Here is a 26063-nt window from a genome sequence, read left to right as displayed (position 1 = left end):
GTTTTCCATAGCAGAGAGAAACAAACATCCTCAGAGACCAAGGCTGACTTAGAGAAACATTCCTCTTGGGCACCTGACAGTAGTTAAAGCTCATTTAAACTTGAAGCACTGGCTGTCTCCCCACTATAAAAAAGCTGTGATTTTCAGCAGCAGTGAAAATGACCATCACCAAGAGAGAGACATTTAAAATCCATATAGAGATCCACTTTCCTATACCCTGAGCTTTATTTCTTTTTGCAATGTTGAAAGCCACACCAAACACCCAGCCTGTTGTTTTATTCAGAAGGATTCTTCTTCCAAAGACAGAATTGGCTTCTGTTTCATAACCCTCCATGTTGGTATTTTATTGCCATGAATTATTCGGGATTAGTAATAAAGTGTGGATCACAGTGTCCAGAGTCCTTTGCAGGGGGTGTCTGCTCTGCACTTTTATTTGATTCTCAACAGCATTGTTCTCACTTTATTAAAAAATTTTCATATACAGAGCCCCAAGTGATCTACTGAATATTCCCCCCATTTGCTGGTAGCTGCATTTATATTTGCTGTATAATTTTGGGCAAGTGCAGGACTCACAGTCCCACTGAAGTCAATGTGTGTTGTTCTGATGTCCTCCTAGAAACTTTGGGTATCAGGTGATATATCAAATACTTAGTTTCCCTCTTTCATTGCCATACTGCAATCTCACTCAGTTCTCACCTCATCTTCTCGCAAAATAAATTTGCTCATTGACATAAATGACTGTTTTGCTTGAGCACAACTTCAGTATTTGGCCCTTAGCTTCTATAAGAGCAGTGGTGACACCCAGAGCAGATGGAATGCTCAGGTGTTTCCTCAGCTTATTTGAGGCATCAGTACAGAAAAAGTTTGACTATGTGACTCATGACTAAAGCTGTGTTTAAGGACAGATGGACAGAGGGATGTCTGTCCAGCACAATCAAGAAGAAAATCTGCAGAATCATCATCATAACCATCCTGAAAACTTAAATTTCTCACTAATCCCATCTGGCCTGATCCAAAGGCCATTGGATTTTGGATTTGGACCAATGTGCAGATGCCTTTGTCTGTCCAAATCCCGTGCAGAATAAAATGTTGGCTCTCTTTATTGGCAGAAGATTTAGCAATAGGAAGAAGTTCAGTCCAAATCCTTTTCCATGTGTGACTGTTCCAAGAGCTCCTAATTCACAAGGGCTCAACCTTGACCCTACATCCTCCTGTTTCTACTGCAGGATCATCTGGCTTTCTATCAGCATGAGTCTAATAAGTAACTCACATGAGTAAGTCACTGAGTAGCTAAAGCAAGATGTTAAAAAAGAGGATGTCCTCTCTGCTTTGATAGCCAGCTATTAACTGATCGGCGTGGCAGTACTGGAAAGGTTGTAGGAGGTTCTGTAACCCATCATGCCAAAATGTGAAGAGCAGATAATTTTTATTTCATTATGCTCTTGTTCTGCACAGTTTTCAATATTGTCAGAGTGCTGTATGAACTTTAACCAATTAATGAAACATGAACTGCTTATTAGATGACCCAAAAGGTCTCTCCCCTACGATCTGTGAATAACAAATCAAAATCAGCGTTCTGCTGGTAAATGCATATGCATGAAATCTTTTAAGACATCATGGCTAAAATAGCTAATAATAAACCTCACAGCATTCTCAAGAAAGCAAAACAGGAAGGGAAAAGAAGACAGCAAAAATAAAACACTCTTCTGCAAAACACTGTCTAGGCAAGTTAGCATCAGCTAAATGATCAATAGGTCACCATTATGTGTGATATTTACATCTGATCTGCATTACTGCATTGCTGTGCTGAAATGTCCAATAAGGCTCATATCAGCCAGCACTTCCTTCATTAAAATCTGCCTTCATATAAAATTCGCCTTGATTTATGAGCTTGCATTCAGTGCTGTACATTTGAATGTAACACTGCCAAACTTTCTACTGTGTTCACCTACTGGTTGGAGAGCAGAAATATTTCAAGATGAAAACAAACTAAAGATGGTTGCAGAAGACTTATTATTATCAAAGAATGGAAAATAATAGACTTGTGCATATGCTCAGCCTTCTGCTACCATCATGTCACTGTGTATTATCATTTTCTGTTACTGAAAAGTATTCTCCACACCATGTATTTCCTTAAGCATGGATTTATTAACTCTTTCACACACCCACAGACACACACACCTGCAATGATTCATTACTTCAATGCCTTCGTTACTTAAAAGATATTGGGGGCAGCGTTCTTGGTATCTGCTGAATAGAAACTTACTTTGGTGCAGAATCTGGAATTTCAGGTGTTTTCACCTTCTTTCATACATACATTATTTTAAATTCATATGGGCCCATATCCAAGCTCAGTCCAACCCTCATTTTCCAGAAGGTGAATTTTAGCTTCTCCGTCATTTGAATGTTAATTGTGCATCATCACAATAAAACCACACATGCTCCTTGAAGACAGGAAAAACTCCCTCCTGACCCTTAGAAAAATCTGCCAGTTATTCCTAAATATAAAGCTGGCTAATAACAAGTTCTGTAAGTAATTACTAAGCAGAAAGCACACAGAGCCTTCCTCTTACTGCAGTAATGCTATATTCTTCAAGGGAACACAACACTGAGGAATGGCAAATTTGTAGTATTAAATGAGACGTTTTCAGGCAAGAGTTTAAGAAAGGAGGAACAATAGAGAAAATGAACATAAGGAAATATTCAACAGGAACAGAGAAAAGGGGCTTCACTTGATAAACAGATTTTACCCTTTCTGTAAATCTCTGACTCATTCACCACATTGAAAAAGTATGACTTGTAGTTCTTCTCAGCAAGCAGCCCCTTGCTGTTCAACATTTTGTTTTGGCCTGTCCAATGACTGCAGATTTATGCTCCTGAACTCTTTCACTTCCTAACATTCTGTAAATAAGTCCCATCTGGTCTATCTCTCCTTGTGTCCAAGTTCCTTCTTCCCCCAGCCTCGCTCATCCACTCCCAGTTAGCTAATGCCTTACTTTAAATAAACTAGACTTTTCAAAACTTGATCTAATGCCTAGGCTCTTTATGTCCCTCAAAAGAAGACCCTAACAGCTGCTCACTGTTACTACACACTAGATCAAGTATTCAGAGATGGATCTATCAAAGAGGTCAACTCCCTCCTGATACTACATTAACTAATCTGCTGCATTGTAAACTTTGTTTAGTTTTGTAATTATTTCTACTCCACTGCACCACTCAGCACAGACATATTGCATTTCATATTCCATTTACCCAATTGATCAAGATCGTTCTGCAAACAACTCATCTTCTAAATTTTAACTGTTCTTCCTATTTTATCATCATCTGACAACATATGATAGCACAATATAAATCATGAAGAAAATGTTAATGCAAAGCCAACCCTGTAACTACCTGCTTGTGGCCACAAAAATAAATTTGTCTCTTTTCTTCATTGTTTGTTATGTAAGAAACAAGAAGATATTCTTGCTCATCTCCTTATTCCTGCAAGCTTTTCTCACCTGGGTCTTCCTATTGACTTTGCCACAACTACTCACATAACTGAAAGGATTACTCTCATAGTTTGAAGATTCCAGGATCAGGTCCTAGTTCTTTACCTGTCTTAATAATTTATTACCTAACCCGTATATGCAGAGTGTGTAGAATAATACATCTTGTGAAACTTTGTTAAAAGCCTCTGAAAATCCCAATCTGTCTGCTGTTTCCCTCCTATCTAGATCAATATTTATTTAATTTAAAAAAGGAATCCAATTTGCTTGACATGATTTACTTTCCACAAATCCATGCTGACTTGCATTATGATGCTGCACCCTTATTAAACTGTATGCAACTGCAGCCTTATGCTGCTAGGAAATGTATTTTTGAGACTGTATTTATAGGCAGCAGGATCCTCTGAGGGGCTGCAATGCCCAACACAAGGAATTCAGCACATGCTTATTGCCAAACTCATCTGTTATTTTCCAGTTCAAACTGTTTTCCTTTAAAGCACCAAAACAACATTGACTCTTTTCAAATGATTAGATGCAAGCTCTTAGTTCTGATGCGTATTCACGTTGCAAATCATGGCCATGTATCAGGAATTGTCCTGTGCCCAGCATTATAAAATCCCTGTGTAGATACAGTCCTCAACACCCAGGGAGTTTAGACTATGGCAACAGTCCCACCGTTGACCTTATTGTTGGGTCTCAGTCAGAAGCCAGGCCAGATCAGCAGAAACAGACAATCAAAATGTCAACAGCACATAGCTATATGAAGGAACAAGCAGCTGCAGGGTTTCCTTCTGTTTTGTGTTAATGTCTCAAACAATGCTCCACACTGTTGAAGTGACCAGAGGCAGGCTGTTCCTCCCGTGGTGATGTGAAGCCCCTTCACCCATCCCACTGCTCACTTCTCTGATCCCACACTTCACGCGGAGACTGATGCTCAAATACAACAATGAGCTACTGTCTCAGCGTATTGTCTCTTGCACCCTCAGTCCTATCTGCTCAGATAATGGGTAGTGTTCTCTTCAGCAAGCAGGCTCGCCAACAGAATATGCCACTTCAACACTCATCTTCTCCTAAGGCTTCAGCTCCCAATTCTGCTGCTACCATTGAATTCTGTACAGCTGCCTGGGATAAGTTCTGCCCAGTACTGACAGAGGGGGGCAGAACCCTCTCTGCTTTCTCATCCACTCCAGTCGGGCAGCTCCCAAAGCATTTCCAGAATCTCATCCTACCAATAAGCATTTTCCCAGCTATTTGACTAATGAAGTTTCCATTTTTATTCTTCCTCCCCTCCGTTTCCTCTTACCATGTACTAACAATGCACTGAACTGAGCTCTTACTGACTTCTTAGAGGACAATTTGTATATATACAATAATATGGGCTGGAATATCTTGGTATGTACTTGCCAAACTGGCATTCATCATGACTGTGAGACAGAACAAAATCCCATTACAGTAATGGGACTTTTTAACAGCATGGCTAAATGTCCCTTCAACCCCATGTGTAATGCCAACAGCTGGGCACAGAAACACAAACATACCCAATTCCAACCATGACATAAATACAGAATTTGTTCAGGTAGTATCAAGCTTCTGTGGTATTTCTCATCAAGTACCCTACCTTGAACTCCATGGGGGTGTACTTCTCATTCTTGGGGGTTGTGTTCCCCTTGTAATGGAGATGGTTGGGAGTGGTTGGGTGGATAACAGTCGACTCCTGGGACTGCCTCTGACAGCGCTGGCAGTACACGTAAATCACAAACGTTAAGAGGCTAGAGCCGAAGAAGCAGGAGACCCCAGTGGCAATCAAATGGATGAGACTAAAACCTGCAAGGGAAATGACAAGAGATGCTATTTTTAAAGAACAGTCTTTTTCCCTCTCCCGACAAGACCACAGGTGCAAATCAGAGCTATGACATCTCGGGATCAACATTAATAAGCTGTTGAAGCCAGAGCCTTACGTTCTAACATAAACTGACATAATCTCCCTGCAAATCGGTCTTCCCACTGCAGCTCTGCCATGTGCAGTTTAACAGGTTCATGCATTGTTTTCTCAAAGCTCCCTCCCTGTCTCTCTTCTCGCCCCTCTATTGATATTGAAACTAAACATTATGTTAAGCTGACAGCTAAAGAAATGAGCCGTACAAACAATGCACATTAATGGATTCCAAAGCATGTGCATGTCATGGAAATAAGGGGATAAAAATGCTCAGTGTTTCTCTGAAGGGGAAGGATGGGAGGGGAAAGCCCTTTTTGTCAGCTACCCAAAATGCCTACGGGACTGTGTGTGGGGTGGGGGAGATACACATTCCTCCCTCATGTAATCCAAGTGTGCTCAGCATTCTTGCTTATTCACGGGGCAGCATTGCCTTGGCCATGTCTGCACGACCTCTGAGATGCATTTGTACCACTAACAGTGAAACAGGGGTCCTTGGGGGAATGGGAAAGATAAGGTGGACAAAGGGGAGGGGGAACTACTTGAAAAACACTTCTTTGTTGGCTTCCTCCACAAACTGCAAAGATAGGAAGTCAGTTGCAGGCAGGTGCTGGCGGGGTAGCTACAGTGCAAATACTTCAGACAGAAAAGCTCTTGGACTATAAAAGCCTCCTACAGAGATCTCTCCACGTGGGATTGCAGCAGCACCCTCCAAGCACAGCGCTGGCCTCTTGAAGGAGCTGTGGTTGTGCATCCCACACGCTGGGAGGTACCTAACTCGCAACTCTGGCTGGTGGGGGGAAGACAAAGTCAAACAGTACTCCTCACTCCTCCCTCTCCTCAGAAAGTCTCAGACCCCATGATAAAACTAACCAGCAACAGATCTCCACTGACAACAGAACAAACAGTAGTGACCTTTACAGCCACCAAGTTAATGAAGCGACCAGAGGCAATCTTGGGTGGCAAAACTTTGTGACCCTGTTGCCTTTTGCTATGTGCAGGAGGAATCTACAGAAAAAGAATCAGTGATGATGACTCCAGAGGCTATTCCCTATCCTCTGCCTTTGCTCTGTCATCTTTCAAACAGGAATGACAGGGGCCCTAGTGCCTGGGGGGAGACCCCTGAGTGTTGGCCCCCCAGGGCAGCTATCCCAGGGGTCAACCACATCAGCTCAGTGGCAACTGCAGTGGTAAAATTCCCATAATACTTAAAAATCCATTCATTTGGACAGACCGCTGTGTTGACTTGACTGTGTGCAGAGAAATTGAAGGGACTACTCTGAGAGTGGCTTTAAATGAGGTTCATTCTCAGTCTGATCACAGTATGCATTTTTTTGGTGCCATCTTACATTTTAACTGATATACTTTTCAAATAGAGAATTCTGCCTATTAATCTACGGCTCTCCTCTAATCTTTAGTTAAAAAATAACCTCCTGAGTTTAAAAAGAACAAAACCAATAGAGTTCTACAGCAAAGTAATGTACTTCAATCATAATTACAGTAAGGAACATACAGAATTTATTAGACTGATGAGCTACATTTATTTTTTAAACTACACTATAAAATTCTATTGCAAGATTACTACTTTCTACTGTGTCTTGGATGATGGTCCAAAAAAACAGCAGAAAGATGATTATTTCCTACTAAATGTTACAAGACTTTTCCAAAAAGATGTGTCGCTTCTAAAAACCTCTGCCTCCTTTACATCACTCATGAGAGCTAAAACACAGAATATGCAACTGTGCTTAGTAAAGCCACGTGACACTCTGCCACATTCTCCTGCCCAGCTCCGCTTATATTTCAGTGAATGTTTCATTTCACTGCTACATTTGCAAGTCACTACAGTATGAAGACCTTTCTAAAACATAAAGCTCTCTTACATTTCACTCTCACCTCTGAAAGACCATCTGATTTTTCAGGTGACTTCTAGCTGTATCTTAGGGAAAAAAACAAATTGTTTTGTTTGCAGCATGAGTCCCCAGGGGACAAGCTTTCTGGTTCATCACTTTGAAAATATAGATTTTCTGAGATGCATCAACACAATTTCTATTGATTGGCTTCTTTGCCAAATATTGTAGCACACTAAGTAATAAATAATACTAGCTATGGTAAAATGTAGATTGCAACAGCAGATACAATGGTGGTGGTAAAAGAAGGAAATGTGGATACAATATGTAATAGTAGAGTAGAAGCTGTAGCAAGGAGCCCTCGAACTGAAGCTGATACCTTGCACCCTCTGAGGAAGAAGGAGTGACTCAGAAAGCCAACTGTTACATTGCAGGTGCTGAAATCTTAATTCCATTGATTGCCCCACAGTCACAAACCAGAGGCCACATTTCCATGTCACAGGTGGCATGCCTTTTTTTGCCATGATCTCCACAGGGAGAAGGGATATTGGCAGCCTGCAGATCATCTAGATTTCAGGAAAGCAGGGATGTGACGCCAGCAGGAATTGACATGGTCATTAGTGTGAAACTAGCATTTCAAAATGTTGAAGGAACCTGCCATTTTCTTCAGTCTGCATTTTTATCATAGGGACTCCTAGGGCAGTGGAAAAGTGACACTAATGACTGGATCTTTCCAAGTTACATGCAGAAAGGAGACACAACTTCCGTGAGAGGTGAGGACTTGAAGGAAAGGAAGTGCTTGGAGAACAAGTATAAACTCTAATCTCATCCTATATCAGCAAAGGATCTGTTTAAGAGACCCTGTTCACTGAAATCTTTATAGGTTATATAAAAACACCTGCCTTCAAACATCTGGAGGCTTACAGTGGTGGAATGAGGAATATCCCTTCCTTTCTCCTGAACCATCTACCCTGTGGGTAGAGAGAAACAAGCAATGTGCTCCTTGGTAATTAATGATCCTCAGTGGCCAACCCAAACTCCCCAAATAAATAAGAACCTTGGAACTGACGAGTGGACATGCAATACATTCCTCCATTCTGACTCAGACAGCAAGACTGCAGTGGAATTAGGTCTATCAGTGGGATATGAGCTGTATAGATTAATGGTTTGGTTGATACTGACAGGGAGAAAAGAAGCCAGGTTAAGATAAAATATGATATATAGTTAGTGGTACCCTACCTCCACAGTTCGTGCTCTCATCAATGCTGGAGGCTGGTAGGATCACTAAACAAAGAGAAGATGATTGGAGAAAGTTATAATTTTGCCATCACTTTACTTCTTTAACTAATTAACCCCCTTGTTCTCCAGACATGAGAAGGTGCTCACGTGTTCTACAGCAAGCTGAGAGTCTCTCTAAATTGAATGATAAAGCTCAGAGTATGAAACACATGCAACAAAACCTCTCCAAAGACCTGACAATTCCAGTACTGTTACCTGATCACTGTTTAGCTTCTTCAATTTAGGGGGAAGAAGATAGCTGAGAAAACCATGAAAAAGAAGGATACCACTGTCTAGAGACCTCAGATTTTTAACCAGGGCACTGTAATCCAAATAATGTGGAAAGGGGCTATTCAGTCTAGACCCATATCAAATACTTGCTTGAGAGATACAGAAAACACAGGGTGGAAGATGTTGATGACCATCTGTCCATCCACAGTGTCACTCTGTTAGATCTTTGATTAATCTCCCCACTTCACACACCAATTTTCTCCATCTGCCACACCTTACTTCTTTGCTCTTTTGGGATGTTTCTTTTAATACCTGAACTCAAGGACCTTCTGTTGCCCATATCCACACTGAGAACAGAGATAATTTTTATAACCCAGCCTGAGATGAACTATGCAAGGTTAAAAGCTTCAATTCAGGTGAAGCAATACTAGTTATTTATTACAGATCTAGTTGATTCTGTTTTAAAGAAATGTTAACGCTGCCTTTAAAGAATGCCAGTTACCCTGTGCCTGCCTCAAGAGAGTTTATAACATGTTTGTTAGCTTGTTTTTCTAGAAGCATCTGGACCCAATTTATAGTAGAGAAAATCTCAGCCTAGCTTGACAGTCTGAGCTTGAGCCGCTCTCCTGAATTGACCCACCCTCTCCCTCCTCGATGACACTGTACATACCAGGAATTTCATTATAAAGGCAATCTTGGTACTGCGTGCTGTTTCCAATGCACTGAGAAGAGTCTGGGCTGTGTACCTCACAGTAACGGCTGCGGTATTGGATGCCCTCTTCATTACACAGGCTCCACTCTGACCACTCTGACCAGCCACCTGAAATCCAAGATCAGGAAAACACAGAGACAACTTCACCAAGAAGAAAAAGGATCCCTTGTAGATACCACACTTCTCCCATTCTGATGGATGTTTAGATCCTGGCCCGGGTCTCTCTTGTACATATAAACCAGGGGCCTTTAGTGGATTTAATTTTCGCAATACAAATAACAGTGCAAGCATCATACTCTACTTGTCAGGTTGTAGTTTTCTTAAGATGGACTGAACCAACGCTTGGTGGAGCACTGTGCAGCATCCAGTTGTCTTAAAAGCTCCTATATCAGCTCTCTGGTTAAAGACATACAGAATTGGATGGGACAATGTTGCACCAGGACATCCAAGTTTTGAGGTTGCCTCCCAGGGATAACTCAAGCAGCCAGTACCAGTTACAGCAATTAGAGAGTTGTGTTGCAGTTCCTAAGGGCAGGAGTCAGCCTGAACTGGATCAAAAATACACAGAGGTGGTTCAAAACCAGCACAGATCTAAACCCTGTCCTCTGAGTTGTAGCACATTCTTCTCTGCCTATCTGTGTAAGAAAAAGGAAGGATTGTCCCCTCAGCAACTGTACAGATTGATGCTTCATGACTCCCTTTGCTTGTCTTGCAAGCTTCCAGAATGAAGAGCCAAGCTCCCGCTTTTTCAATTACATTAGATGGGTCAGCTGTTAAGAAGATTTTGCCTGTCTGGCACCAGAATGCCAGAGCATGGGCTAGTGAACAGGTAAACTGAAAGGTGGTGCATTGCAGTTGAATACTGGGATGTCTCCTTTTTCCCTGGCTCAACAGACACTTACTGACTGAATGGACAGAAAAGCTTTTAATTGATGGTGCTCCTGATTTTTTTTTAAAACGTTTTGCAGACATGCCTTGCTCCCACCACCACCCAAGCCAACTGGAGCAGGGATGAGAAATGGCTACCTTCACATGGGTGCGTGTTGCAAAGGGCCTCCTCGGTGTGCAGACCAATGCAGATATCCTCTCCGCTAGACGGAGCTGGATTGGTGCAAGTCCGTGTGCGCTGGTAGTGTCCTCCTCCACAGGTTGCTGAGCAGTGAGACCAAGGAGTCCAGCAAGACCATGAGCCTTTTACTGAAGGACATTGAAAAGCAAGGAGAGAAAGGTAAATGCCATTGGCCACTCCTCTTATTGTGAAAAAGCTGGAGAGCCCCTGTATCTCACCTTCCAGATCCACCCTGCTCAGACTAGCTAGCAGTTTCTTGCTCCCCAGGACATTTGGGCCTGACAACAAGAACTTCATAACAGGAGAGGGTACGAACGTGCTGCACTCTGCGGATGCAGAATGAAATCTACGCACAAAAAGTGTCTGCATCATAAAGTGCCAAAATAGAAACTATTATATTCTTAGAATAGAAATTATTCTATTCTATTCTATTCTATTCTATTCTATTCTATTCTATTCTATTCTATTCTATTCTATTCTATTCTATTCTATTCTATTCCCTTTTATAGAACAGAGTTATTATTATTCTATTGTCTCCTGATGCCTAACTTACAGCAACAGCAGATTTACTTGGGAGAAAAGTGCAGTACAACCTAAGTGAGGCTTGTATGGTACCTTCCTGTGGGGGCCCCAAGTCCTCTAGTTCCAACCTTCAGGAAACAGAAACTCTGAGGCTTTATTTATTGTCCCTGCTCATTGCAGGGGGGGGGTTGAACTAGATGACTTTTAAAGGTCCCTTCCAACCCAAACCATTCTATGATTCTATGATCTGAGCACAGTCCCATAACAGGTTAATAATAAAACTAGGGAGGGACTTAAGATCCCTGATTCCCACCCCCCTGTCAGGCTACTAGACTGCCTGATTTGCAGGTCCACATGCCATTCATTCTGAAGATAAAAACCTGATGATTTAGTGCAAGATAAACCCAGGATTTGTGTATACACATCGAGTGAGGCAGGGAAGGAGGGAGACACAGAAGAAATAGTAATCATGCACTCAGAACAGATTGTAAAACATCATAGTGTCCAAGGGGAGAAAACAGCACAAAAGAAGGGCACAGACATTTGTGAAAAGCCACTGAGAGCTTCCAAAATAGTACTAATAGCTGCCTTTATAGTGCTAGAGTTATTTTCTTTTTATAGGCCATAGAGTGCAATATTTGACACTCCTGCTACACTCTTGCTGCACATTCTGATCATATCTGCATTGGAATTTTATCTTTGTACTGAATTTTAGAATCATCAGAATACTATTATAACAGAGCATTTTCAAGTGTAGTCCACAGACCATACTGCCGGAGGTAGATAATTGCTAGACCTGCAAAGAGGCAAGGTAATTTGTGTAAGATCACTTAAATTTAGTTTAGATAGTTATTACGGAGCAAAGAGAAGGATAAGTGAGAGACAGTACAGTAGTCAATGGTCTATTATTACTATTCTGGACCAGGAGTGCAACATAAACATGAGGACAAACTCGAAAACCAGGAAACCAGGCAAGAATACTCCCTGCTGGCTGTGCAGGAAATGGTAACTGATGTCAAGAGTAGATGCCCATCGCAAGAACAATACGTAAGCAGGAGAGGGGGAAGAAACAAGTGTTCACAAGAAGAACTACCACATCAAGCATCTATACACAATAATAAGGCACATTTATTAAGCCTGTCTCCTCATCAAGGTGCAGATGCACTGTGATGCCCTCCACTGGATGGAGCATCAAACCTTCCTAAAGCAAAAAATTGCTAGACAAGCCACAACACTACTTCCTCTAAAGGATGTGGCTGTGTTACACTCTGAGATGAGGTAAAACGTAAGTCATAGAACTAAAGATCACATACATGGGTCATTATAATAGCTTTTTAAAAAATTAAAGAAAAATCCCCCAAAGTAAAAAAAAAAAAAAAAAAAAGCAGCTTGGGAATACTGATTTTTGTGTGTGTGTGTCTCTACCATTAAGATGGGGAAGAACACCTCTGAATTTCATGCAGGAAGATGATCATGGTTACCTGGGCAGGGATGTGGATTGCAGTCTTGGTACTCCATTGCTGACCCCACGCAAGGCAAGCCACCGTTTTTGGGTTCAGGGTTTGTACATGTCCTCTTCCTGATCCTAAAGCCCAACTCACAGTCCCTGGAACAGGAAGACCAGGCCCCCCAAAAGGACCAGCCCCCATTGATAATCCGTGCAGAGGTCTTACCAGTCTTGAGGAGGTCATCAACAAGAGCTTCAAGAAAAACAAACAAGACATCAAGAGATCACACATTAATTGGTTGCTGGGCTTCAGCTCATGAACAAACTCAGTATTTATGTGCCCTGGAGAAGAGTTTCTGTTGAAAGCCCTTAGCAAGAGTTTTGTTCCACAGGGTTACAGCTCAGCTAGACACGAAAAGAAATCTGTACACACACAAACTGAGTCTACTGATAACCTTGATAAATGACCTTTCTGGGCAGCAAATTGTGGCAGTCAAGGCTGTGCCTTCAGGACACTGCCTTGCATCAGAGCAGTACTGAAGGAAACAACCCCAGAGGCAATGCACAAGGAGACCTCCAGAGAGAAACAAGAGTAAAGACACACTGGCCTGTAGAATGGCTTTTCTCTTCTTCTCTACACCCTTGTTACTTGCCAATTCTCTTTGGGACAGGCTGGCAGTAGTAAGAACAGACCTATACACTGCCATAAGCACAAAGCTTACAACTGTATTGATCTTTAAGTCACAGGGCTCTCTCCATCCCTGCCATTCTGCAGTGATACTAGTTGGACACGTCAAGACTTATTCAGACATAATCAGGTTCTTGTTGTTCTGAGAGAATCCCCCTTCCACCACCAATTCTAGGCTTGCCCTACAGTCCCCCAGAGCTGGCAAGACATACAGTCAGTATCACACACTGCTGAGCCATCATTGGGGCAGAATCGACTCTCGGTTTTCTTCCTCCCAAACTGCAGCTCGTGGGGATCAGGCAGCTGGGCACGACATGTGTAGCGGAAGCGCTGCTCCTGGCGGGCACCATTCTGGGTGATGTTGACAGGCATCCAAGGGGTCCAGGGCGTGTTCCTGCGCACCTCCGGGCAGCTCTCTGGGTTGCAGGTCTTATATTCCTGCCAAGAAGGAAAACCACTCTCTCCTTACCTAGTAAGCAGCAGCAAACTAACTGACACAGAATTATTTATACTCCGGAAAATAAGGGGGTACCCTCTGGATCTAAAGCAACCTCCAGCCACCTTATCTGACCTCACAGACACAAGCCAGTGCTGAGAACAGCACAAAATGTGACTATGGAGGCAATGGTGGTGCATAGCTTCAGGTGGACCTCAAGGGTGAACTATGTTTACTATTTTTATGTCTCCTTCAGGTCTGTGTTTCTTTGCTGACTCAAAGTCATGTGTAGCTTTGAAAGTTTGGTACAATGTAGGCAGGAGGATAATTCAGGCGATAGATAATAATAACAGTAAACAAGTTTTCCACTGCGACCCTGAGATGCAGCTCTCAGGTCAGCCTAGAGGAGACCCATGAGGACAAAATGTCAGTAAAGTTTATTCCTTGAAAAGTTTATGATTTTATTTTCAAGATGGGTTTAGATTATCTCTTTTCAGCTACTTTTGCTTGGTTGGCTTTTTGAACTCTCTAGTGGGAATAATGAACCATTTGCCATCCTCAGTGTAGAGCATCCATTGAGTACAGACAACATTCTGGCTGGATGGGGTGATTTGGGGTCTTTACAATTCTTGCCATTAGTGGGAGGAACTTCAGTGACAAACGTTGCACTCTTGTTTCAAAATAAACAAATAAACCACCTTTTCTGGCAGAAGGAAAGAAATGTAATGCTTCAGGATTTCGTGATTCTAGAGTAAATGCCAAACAGCTTGTGAACACATGGGAGGTTCCAGATCAAATCTGCTTACATTGAAAGAAAACTCTCCACAAAACTAATTAAAACAGCTGCATGAAACAGCTGCCAGAATATGAAAGGGAAAATAAAGAGAGAAAATGGTTAGCCATTGCCTCACCGATGGGCTAACTAGGTGTTTAACCTGTTGTTTACTCAAGTATGACAGTGATACTAATTTCTGATGCGTGTAGGACCTCCTTGATTCAATAGGATCATCCCTGGGACTGGGACAGAATTTTAAAAAAATATATAGTGCTTTCAGGTAAAGGACTTGATATCTAAGCCTACAGAGGGCTAAGGAAGTCCTCTGTACACCAGTCTGTCCCTACCTGTACACACACACTGACACACACACACTTTCACAACAAGTTCATTGACTTTGGGAATCTGCCACCTCTCTGCTTCCCAGTTCATTTCAACATCCTCTCTGGCCAGACCTGAGGATAACATTTTCTCCTTGCTTGAGATATAAAACCAAGATGGAGAGAGGAGTTAAACACCATGTTCTTAGATGCTGGTTGCCAATAGGTTCCCCTTATGCAATGTCAATAAACAATACCTACCACAGCACAACCTGGACATGTATTTCCGTTTTCACAGGACCTCTGCCTCGAATGAATCCCTCCACCACAATTCACACTACATTTATTCCAAGGACCCCATGAAGACCAAAAGATCGGTAATGGACATGGACTGTTCTCATTGCAGAATCTGAAAGAAGAAAGTGCACTGCTCAAAAAATATCCATGTCAGCATATCTGAAGCATATTACAAAATGGTGATGGATTCAACGACTGCACACTGCATTTGGGTGCAATTCATGGATGCACAGAAAGCCAGCAGAAGGCTGACACAACAGTCAGATTAGCAATATTCCCATTCACAGTAGAGAACTGTATGCTTTGGACAGAACAGGGAGTGGTTAACCAGGCTGAAATCAGTGAGACAGTTGAGTAAATGGTCAAGATCAGGTTTTTCAAAGTGCTCTAATCTAAAAATTTTTATGCACCGAATTCACAAAAGAGCTCATAAACTGAAGCCCATGTGTCACAAAGAGAGAGAGTGGATGGTAAATATTTTCAATGGGATGACTAGTGGGAGTGACAACTCAGTGATCTGCCACTAATGGCAGGTGCTAAACACTTGACAAACTTTTCTTCACACAATCTGGCCCTTACTGCTGCTTGGACCCTAAGAAACTAGTGTTTGCAACTGGAGCTGAACTAGATGCTATATGCATCTAAAAGCAGGCCTTAAATTAATGCTATTTCATGTTCCCTTTTCAAAAGTTAACTTTAATTTTGTTCAGCTTTTTAATCAATATTGTTCTCAAATTGAATCACACAGGACTGAAATTGACTCAGATGTAGTCTTTAAAACCTAAAAAAGACCACTGTGAATGGCCACAAATCAAACCAAACATTAAAACGTCGTGAATCAAGGAAGTTAAATGAATTGCCCTTTGTATTCTGAGAAATGCAGAGAGATCTGTCTTAAGTGGACAAGTCTCAAGGGACAAGCAACAGCCTACTGCCAAGCAGAGGTGGCCTTTAATGAAATGTCAGATCTGGAAACCAAATTGGGATGCCTTGAAGCATGTGTTTAATGAGGGGCCAGGCTTGAAGAAGCATAATAGTGCAGATGGCTCTGTAGGTTCAAAAAGTATTGTCTTTTGGTGATTTTGCATGAAATTTGCTTAGTTTACAGGTGGAAAAAATGATGTTTTTCTGATTCCAAGTCCTGTAAAAACTCAACCCTCAATCTGTGAGTTAAACTATATTTTGTCTTGAACCTCTTTTGGCGTTTCAGCACAATTAATAGAGATTTAGGAATGGTGCAATTGGCAATGAAAGCTGTACATACTCAACAGCTTACTCAGGGACGGATCAGAACAGTGTAACTATATGTATAAACTCTACACTGCTAACAGCAGGCACAGCTTCCCCTTTCATTGAGGAGGTCAGCCCTCTGCCTGGGGACAGGAATACTTGTGAAGGTCTGAAAGATCCTGCCTGAGAGTGGAGGCAACCCTGAAGTCTCTGATGTTCACAGACTCCTTGAAAAAGAGTTGCCATGCACAGTGAGCAACCTCATCCCTTCCAGGCTTTGGAATTCCTTCCACTTTGTGCATTCAGCCAAACAGCCTTAATTTCCATTCACACAAGAGCCACCACTTCCAGCTGCCAACATTATAACCGCAGCAGTGAACACACAGTGTTGTGGACATCTCTTACCTTTCTTCCCTGCTCTGTCCAACACAGACCCTGCCTCCATATCGTGGAGCAGGGTTGCTGCAGGATCGCTGGCGGACCTGAAAGCCTATTCCACAGGAGGTGCTACATGGGGCCCAGGAAGACCAGGGTGTCCAAGCGCCATTTCTAATAGAGGGTGAGAGAGAACAGAGTATGAGGGTGACCTAACAATCTGCCTACATCATGCTGTGCTTAACAACAAAACACACAAGGCACTGACAGGGGGATCACTGAACTCATTGGAGAAGATATTATTAATTTCAACCAGACTTTGTATCAGCAGAGATTTAGAAAAGAGAGTTTCAAAAGTGCTTAGCATTGGCCTAACTTTCCCTCCCATTGAAGTCTCTAAGAATTGGAAAGGAAGAGAATGAAGCCAATGCCGAATGATTTTGTAAACGCTTCCTAGGGTTTGCTGGGCAACTGTGTAGTTGCTGTAATTCTCACTGACTATTCCCCCATCATCTCCCCCATGTCTGATAACCACACTTTTCTAGAGCCAAAGTCTGATCCCAAAGTTGCATCTCCTGGACTCTTCTGCACAAATAGTTTTGATGTTCACACTCATAAATGCCAGTTTTGCCAAAGGATGTAAGAAACCTACCTTCTGCTAATTCAGTAAGTACCGATGCTTTAAATCTCTTACAGCAATACTACTGCCAGCTCCCATGGTTTTATCACAAACCTCGTAATATTTGGTGTTTTCCTAAAGCCTTCAGCATTGAATCCCATTAAGTGAAAATCTCAAATTTCATTAAAAATAACAATAATTGCTTTTAGCTTTCATGGCCGCCTGAAGACATCACTGTAGTGTGACCTTAAATCTGTAGAAACCAGAGGCAATTAAGAGCTCAGAGGGAGGATCAAGTTTCAAGGTTTAATGAGTGATCACATCTCTGTTGAGCAGTGGTAACTTAGCCTGAAGCAAATGTGATGTAAAACCCCTTAGTTCACACCTCAGCGACAGAGATGGGGTAAACGCTCTGCGCCTCACTCCTGCGACAGGCTGGGCACGTGCGGGCAGCCGGCTCCTGCGCCGCCGCCGCTGCCTGGTGAGACTCAACCGCATGCTGACACAGAAGCCAACGTTTTCATCTTCAAAATCTTGCATTTATTAAAGCTCACCTTCCTCTGATTTGGCAGCACTACTGAACCCTGGAGCAGGAGATGAAGAACTGTATCTCATCTCTTCTGTGCTGCAGGTTTAATTTCATACGGAGCCAGTGGCAATGCTCTGCCTTACAGAACTGCCTAATCTTGACACTTCACTGCCTTAAGCCAAAAAATCTCATTTGTTTTGTTTTTTTTTTTTTTTTTTTTTTTTAATAAAGAAAAACCTTTCTACAAAGCGTAGTCAAAAAACAACTCAGGTGCTCTCTGGTTCTTGAAAGCTAATCTTGAAAACGTATGTTAATTTTCAAAGCATTTACTGAACTAATAATGTTGCTGGCAAGAAATATTTTCTGGCATAGCACCAATCAGGGCAGAGGATGAAAGTTAAAACCGACATTGCCCTTCACACTTTTGTATTTGTTATCAACTCTTGCCTGTTCTTGGCAGCTTTATTTCAGAACCCTGTTAGATGTTTCTCCCCTCCTCATCTTGTTCTCTCATCCCTCTCCCTCCTTCCCTTCCCCTCTCTCACCCCAAACAAGGTCAAAGAACAAGAAACTCACTTATATAAAAATCCTACTATTCCATCTTATTCTGACATGTTTTAACCCATCTACTACCTCCCCACTCCTTAACCCAACAGAAAGATGATATGCAAAATCACAAAAAGAAAAAAATCAAATGAAAGGTTGTTGTTATTACAGCTAAAAAGGGGAAGTAATTTCTACTAAAAATTCCTCAAAAACCCAACAATTCTCAGTGTCTGTGTTTCAAGATTCTTAACAGAAATAAAGACACCTTCTGTTTTCAGATCTCCAGCTTTCCAGTAGAACTCATCTTCAAGCATCCTGCTCCCTCTTTGCAAAAAGAAATCTCAATGCCATATGAAGTCAATTAAAGGAAATTTGAGGGCTGAGACGGATGTAGGATGACCAGATGTCCCTATTTTTCAAACCATGCTGTTTTACTATGTCTTAAGATTGAATAATCTATTTTTCATCCCCTTCTTAGAAGCTATTTCTGCCACTTTTGCCATCAGAGCAGTGCTGAGAAACCCATCCCATTGGCATGCTTTCTATTTGTGACTGACATAAAAATCCCACCTGGGGAAGGCTCTGCTCAGCCCACAGTGACAGCACAGGGGCAGGAATGACTGCATGCCTTTTGGGCAGCACAGCCCACAACTGGAAGCAGTGATGCCAATTAAAACATGAGTATTGCTGAATTTTTAGTGCCAACACCAGCACTGATCTTTAGGGATGAGTCAAGAGACAGCTGTCCTTAAAGGAATGAACATTTCTAGAGAAGATAAAGTAGATAAAAACTGTATTGACCCAGTATTTACCAAAATATTTTCTGTCTCCACCCTGGTTAAGTAGCATTTATACTGTTGCATCATCTTTCCTTGAGTCATGACATGATGTAGTCAGAGGGTGGTAGGGTAACGGACACAAACACTGTGGCTGTTAGGGCACCTGACTGGAGGACATTTAGCTTCCCTACTGCTTAAGCATGAACTTCAGGCTTCCCTGGAAAGGCAGCACTTCGACACAAGCTGAGCTACACGCGTTGTTTAAGTGCTGTCCCCGGCAGGCATGCCTCCTAAGTGCTGCTCGCTGCCAGATGATGATCTGTTGCTTCTACCTAGCCAGCCTGCTGCAGACAGTTCACAGACTCGCAGAACAAGGCAAACAAGCCTTGCTACGAGCTAGGCTAGGCCCTCTCTTTACAAGCAGTGCTCTGAAGGAGCTCTGCTTGCTTTTGGCAATGCAACCTTGGAATGCAAACTCTGAAAAATTATGAGCGTATTGGATTTTTTTTAGCTTCTTGCTGTTCAGTTGGCTAACAACTACCTCAGCCTTACTCCTCCTGATGGGTCACTATTCACTGTACAGTTGAGGGAAACTGAGGCACAGTGTAGGGAAAGTTAATGTGTACAAAGTTAATTTGGGTACTCATCTTCTAAGAGCCCTGGCTGAAGACCTTTCTCTTGGAGCCCTTGGGCTCCTTCCTTTTTCACTTACTTCAAGCTGAACCTCACATACCTCAGTTTGGCTGGGATACAACAACATGGTCACAGAAACACAAGGAAGGAGCTAAGCTGTGGACAGGACAGGAAGAACTCTTGTTCTCTTCCTGAAAAAGCACAAAGATGCTGAGGTACCTTGAGCAATTTGCGACCTCAATCCTGGCCCCTTCACAGCCACGACCTCCGCAGCGAGGACGAGGGCTGTCACATGAACGTGACCTACACATACAGGAGCCTGTGCTGTCCCCATCCGAATGCTCACAGAGTTGCCATGGGGACCAAGGCCCCAATCTTCCATTTGTTGTCAGGTTTTTCACCTAATTTTAAAAGAAAAAAGGTCATTAATAGCAAGTTTACATTTCTGGAGACAGCTCCACAATAGAAATGCCAAACAAAGCTGCCAGGGGGATTAGGATGCAGCTTAGATGGGAGCTGTCTGTGCTTGCAAGCAGGATTCAAAATAGAAGGTTGTTTTCAGACAATGCCGCATCAATATTTACCCTCTAAATTCCACCCCACATACCTAACATGTGTGCACAGGCACCCGAGCCAACCCAGCCAGCACCGCACCAGGCGCAAGCATCCATCTGCCACACCACAAAACCACCGCGCGCCCTCATCCCACACTGCACAGCTTCAGCCTTTCAAGCAACACAATGGCTGGTGCCGATTGTCCCCACTTCATTATGCTCCTGCCTCTGCAGTGCTTGGGACTGTTCCTGCAGAATATTTTCCGAGTTAGCGTTCGTATAACCATAGTGACCAGCTGAGACCGGGGCCTTGCTGAGTTTGGCCCTGTCCAAACACGCAGTAAGAACTGGCTCCCTTTCTAAACAGAGCTGTAGCCTAAATGGCTAAGCTGGGTGAAGGATAGAAAGCGAAGTAGATGGTGGTGACTAGAATTAATGCTGAGGATCACAGAGTGGGCTAAAGAGCAAGAATTCATCTCAAGGCAATTTATAGACCAGACCACGCTACTATCTGTTTCCACGGCCCTTTGCTTCATACCTGTACAGCCCTGAACAGGCTGGGGCTTGAGCTTTCTGCGCACTGTAATGAAGAAGTAAAAATATGGTAGTCCTGACAGACGAAAAGCATGAGAAACAGAACTATTTCAGCCCAGGACTAGTGAAGACCTGCTAGGAGATAGGGTGTCAAAGCTTGCTCCCCTGTGCCTTTTTGTAAGCGGTGCTGCTAGGTGAGCCCTAAGCTGAGGGCTGGGGGAGCAAGCTGCTCAGGCCCCCGCCAAGGCTGACTTGAGAAGACCAGTACTGCCTGCTCCTCCCAGGATCACTCCCAAGCCACCACTGCCTTCTTGTGCCCACTCCACTACTACTGTAAAATCCAGCAACTCCAGACCCATGTGTGGAAAGGTGCCCTGGACACCCCTGCCCTGGGTTCCCCTCTGGTCCTGAATTCACAAAAACAAGGCAGAAAGACATCCGTGCTGGCCCTGCCTGTGTGCAGCTATTTCCTTGCTACTGCACAGCACCATGATGCGCTCTCCCCTGGTGACTCCCTCCATCCTCCCCCCCTCCTCCATCTCCCAAAGTGCAGGGCCTCGCAGGTGGGATGGCATGGATGGCAGCTGCCTGCATGTCGCTCATCCCCACTGGTGTCACCCATGGAGCGGTGGGACGCTCAGCAGCTTTGGTAAAACCACTGGTAAAGACAACACCAGACTTGGCCATGGTGTCACACGCAATGAAAGGTGAAGAAAGGAAGAGGCTGGAGCCCTGGCCCCAAATCTGAGCCAGCTACCACTGACAAACCACGGTGCCATGCTTCACTGAGCTCTGCAGTCAGCAGGATCAGTCCCCTGGGCCACCCCCAGGAGGAAATAATTTTGCCTGCTTTACAGACAAGGAAACTGAGGCGTGGAGAGGCTGCGAGACTGCTCGGGAGCCACACAGGGAGCCAACCACACCCACAGGAGTAGTGCTTTCAAACACTCATCCTCTGAAACACGCCGCTCTCTGCTTATTCTCCAAGTCTGGCGCTATGTTGAACACTCACAATGCACCTCTGGTGGGCTGTCATCTTCCCCACTCACCCATCTACAGCAGCATCAAAAATATGCAGCAGTGGCATGGAAGTAATTTAGATCTGTTACTGTGCTCGTGAGGCTGCAGTCGGGGGGTTTCAAGCATCTGTTGTAAACTTTTGCTTGCAATAGATTATCATGTTGTCGTAAAAATTTGCTCTGGGCTGCAGGTTACAAGGCAAGATGCCCAGAGAACAGAACACTGAGTTTTGTTGTTGTTGTTGTTGAATTTGTTGTTTTAAACATGCATGCCATCAAAAATCATTACAGTTGGGTTGCTAAAAGTAAAGGGGAAAAGAAGAAAATAACTACTTTGCGATATTTAATACTAGATTTTTATCTCCTTTTTCCTCCTGCCTTACAAAAGTCATAATCCAAGTACTGGATCATTTCTATTCAGTTTTGAGCCAGAAAGTCTTGCTGATTCCAGCAGGGAGTTCTGTTCAGAAATCAATGGTATGATACAGCCCGTGGCTTCAATTAAAAAAAAAAAAAAGCTGACAAATAATTATTGGCTCATAAGTGATACTGGGAAGCAACCCAAAAATTAAACAAATAAGCAGCCATAACCAAAATGCTGAGATTTATAAACATGTCACGTTGTGAGTGTGGGAAGTTTTTGTACTTAAGAAATTACATGTGGATTATTATTCCATCTTTAAATTCATAAAAATATCTTCAAAAGAGCAAACCTGGGAAGTGGGATAAAAATCCACATGCATTGATCTTTTTCAGGAATGTCATTACAAGGCAAATCCTTTGTAGCCAACACAGTGCCCATCAGACAGAGAGGACATCTTTAAAAACACCTGTGACCAAATGACCTTCCCTCACCTGACAATGTTACCAATTCCAGAGTTCTCGTGTTTTATAAACTGCTATACTCCCACCAAAGGAATCACCTTTTAGTTTCTTCCTTGTACAACCTAAAGGCCTAAGTGCAGGATCTAAAAATTCAGACTGACCATTCCCACCTGCCCCTACCAGGACATTTTTTATGTTTATTTTGATATTACAGATAAGCCTAGAAGCATTCCTTGTTTCTTCTATTCATCTACGCTTCCTCTTAGGATTCAGTTGTCAACTGCTTATAACTTTTCCAAGCTTTAATTATTTCAGCTGGAAGTTTCCATGTTGACTGTTTGATAGAAGCTGAAAATTCTTGCAAAGTTTCAGTCAAAATATTTCAACCATTTCTAAAAATGAAATCTAGGCAAAAAGAATGTCTGTAAGTAGAACCTTTTCCTTGAAAGCTCTGAACACTCGAAGCTGGTGTTCAGAGCAAGGAACTGAACTTTATGTCCTTCTAATGCCTTTTCACAATTCCCATGAAAAGCCATTCAAATCCGTCTAGGGTATAAAATTCTTGGGAGGTGGGGAGCAAAATTCTCAGTTTTCAGAGACTCATACATTTCGATCCTGGCACCTGAAGTATTCTCTGTGCACTGGGAATGATTCAGTGTGGGCAAGATCAGGATTATCCTGGGCACTGCAGCTCTGAGTGGCTGAGCCCATGTGAATTGAGGGCAGTGTACAAGTCTGCCAGGCACCCCAAAAAAGGAGTGGGGAGACTGCCACTGATTAGCAAGAAAATGGGGTAGCATGAAGCAGATGCCAGGTGACTGAGATGGGCGTTTGCAGGACACACAGAGTGGGACTGGGATGAAAAGTGCAGAAGAGCATCATTTGGCTTGGTATAAAGAGGACTGTACACTTTATTTGGAATATTCATTTCCTGACTTGACAACCACAATCAACAGTGATCCCATGAGCTTGGCTAATGGAGTTTGATAGCCAAATCTAAAGTTCCTTTTCTTCTGGTGGCTCACGTTGGCATCAGTAAGATCTTATGAAGTAGGACGTGGCTTTTTTCAGTTTTCCTAAGACCAAAAAGCACTTCACTTCTTTCTCCCAAGCTTAAGAAGGAACAGCATGCAATCATGTTTTCAGGACTCCCTGATATGACATATGTACATCTAGTGAAAAGAAGAGCAGCATGTGTAATTTGTGTCCTATAATTTCTTAGTGTTAACATTCTTGACACTGCAACCTTAGTAATGAACCTTTAGGAGGTTCTGGGTGTTACCTGGTAATAATATGTATTAACCATTGCCCAAGGTACTATGTTAACACTATATGATTAACCCTCTATCTCAGGTCCCTTAATATTAAAGCTGGAGAGTGGGAGTCTGTGGTACAATGTAGTGCTGAACAAAGATGTTCAAACTAGCTATGAACAAGCATGTTTGCACAAGAGCAGCAGTCAAGTTGTGTTAGTGTTGTGGTTGACTCACACAAATGCCTGGCCCCTGTAGGATATAATTCAGTAATATGCCAGTTCTGGTTTTAAAAGTTTCTGCATGCCAGTCTCTCAGCTGTGCCAGGACATCTGTTTGTGGGCTAGGCTGCAGAAGAACTCACTGACATTATCTGGGTTAGGAAAAGTTTATTTGAGAGGGGTGTTTTTAATCTACACCATGTCATACTTGAGTGTGATCTCACATACAGCTGTACCAGCACTGCTGAGTGCCTGGTGCTCAGCCCAGGAAAGCGGGGTGAGAAAATCCAGGACTTAAGACAGTAACCCATCCAACTAAGCTCCCAGACAGGCCTTTTTCAGGAGTGAAATTTGGTACTGGGTCACTGCATTCCCCTACCTTCCCAGTGGTCATTTGCACATGCTGTCCTAGAGCGTTGCCTCTGTTGACCACAACCTTTACCCTGCAATGACACATGGAAATACTTGGATATTGCTGATGTAGGTGCTTACATGAGCCATCCCACTCCATGCCAGTAGTGAATTCATTCCAGCGAGGGTCAGAGGAGAAAGACAAAGGCGGCACTTGCATGTGGATTTTAAATACCTTGGCAGTCTGTCAGTCAAGAAGCACAAGGCTGATGTATGCACCAGAATGAGAGCACCTACACAGACAGTAATCTACAATGGAAATGCTAAAACAAATGTAAAACTAACAGCCCAAGAACATCCAAAGCTTCTGCATATTCTGTGTTGGATTTTTATGACCTTGAAACAATGAGCTGGAGTAGCCTGTTCCCTAGTGAGCACCAGTGCAGACATGTTCAAACCAGAGGATTAACACCTCACACACCTATCAACAGACACAGGCATTAAACAGGACGAGATAACAGCATGGGCAATCAAGAAGCACTGCATCCCAGTTCAACACAGGAGGGTTATAAACACAGAAGCCTCCAAATCCAGCAGTGAAAAACTTAAGCCTGCCAAGCTGAGGATGGATTGAAGTAATGACTACTATTTCCAGGGAAAATATCTGAGAAGTAGGGAAGATAAGGGGAATAAACATCCCAGCACCTTCAGACAGAAACAGCATACTGAAGATATAACGCATGCAGTCCTCTATCTACTGGTCTTAGCAGTATTAACATGCTAATTAACATTAAATAATAACTATGGACATTAATAAGAATTTCTTCCCCCCCCAATTTATTTACCAAGACTGGTTTTCCTCCCCAGCCACTTTGCAGTTACAGTTCAAGCAGCAGGAATTAAATTTGGCCAGACAGCTCCTGGGGATCACAGCCAGGAACTGGATGTTGTCATCAAAGGAGGTTGGGTGGGTGGGAAGGGAGCTGGAAAGCCAACTCAAACTGATTCGAGCAGAGATACTTTTTTTAGCTGCTGCACCTGATGGACACCAGGGCAAGGAAAGAAGACGATCTCCTTGCAATATCAATTAGATTTGGTCTTTGGTCTGCTAAAGTGAGGTTAGAACCCAACACTATTTCTCATACTCCCTCTCTTGGTTACAATCTCCCCTTCCCTTATGGTCTCTAGTACATATTGTATCTTTTTGTTCTATTTGCAAACCATCCATGCATGCCCTCTTTCCCTGCTGCTCCCTAAATGACTCTTCCTGACAGTGTAACACTTCTTCACCAGTGTTGTCTCCTGGCCCTGGCTCTGGGATCCATGAGGAAAATTAACTGAATGCTGCCCGAGGACACTGTAGCCAGCTATTCTGGTTTCCTCAGCCTACAGGGAAGCCAAGGAAATGGTACAGACAGTGGAGCAGCCCTGAGAAAGCTCAGGTTTCACCTGGGGCTTACATGGTTCTCAGCAGTAACCCAGTAGCATGATCCAATCTTCTTCACTCAAGGCACGGGTGGGCATGAGGAGGACTGAATGCTTGATTTGACAT

The 26063-nt window shown here is 43.0% G+C and overlaps 1 protein-coding gene across 9 annotated transcripts in view; it reads right to left on the bottom strand.

Annotated features, from left to right (window-relative positions):
- Positions 1–26063, bottom strand: part of SEMA5B (semaphorin 5B) — a 270332-nt gene that overhangs the window by 13793 nt on the left and 230476 nt on the right. For 8 of the 9 annotated variants that reach the window (XM_042784212.1, XM_033003412.2, XM_033003408.2 and 5 more), the window contains 9 exons: positions 19974–20155; positions 16679–16822; positions 15008–15155; positions 13428–13653; positions 12562–12780; positions 10516–10686; positions 9448–9597; positions 8508–8552; positions 5107–5312 (listed from right to left, as the gene is read on the bottom strand). In XM_042784212.1, coding sequence (XP_042640146.1) covers positions 5107–5312; positions 8508–8552; positions 9448–9597; positions 10516–10686; positions 12562–12780; positions 13428–13653; positions 15008–15155; positions 16679–16822; positions 19974–20155 — 1491 coding nt within the window. Of the gene's footprint in view, positions 1–5106; positions 5313–8507; positions 8553–9447; positions 9598–10515; positions 10687–11062; positions 12090–12561; positions 12781–13427; positions 13654–15007; positions 15156–16678; positions 16823–19973; positions 20156–26063 lie in introns of those variants that run through there. The other variant, XM_033003414.2, reaches the window with a different exon arrangement.

Source organism: Tyto alba, unplaced genomic scaffold, assembly GCF_018691265.1.
Source record: "Tyto alba isolate M040663 unplaced genomic scaffold, T.alba_DEE_v4.0 Super-Scaffold_7, whole genome shotgun sequence".
Taxonomy (NCBI): Eukaryota; Metazoa; Chordata; class Aves; order Strigiformes; family Tytonidae; genus Tyto; species Tyto alba.
The sequence above is the reverse complement of the archived record's forward strand: the minus strand, read 5'-3'. Positions and strand labels throughout refer to the sequence as shown.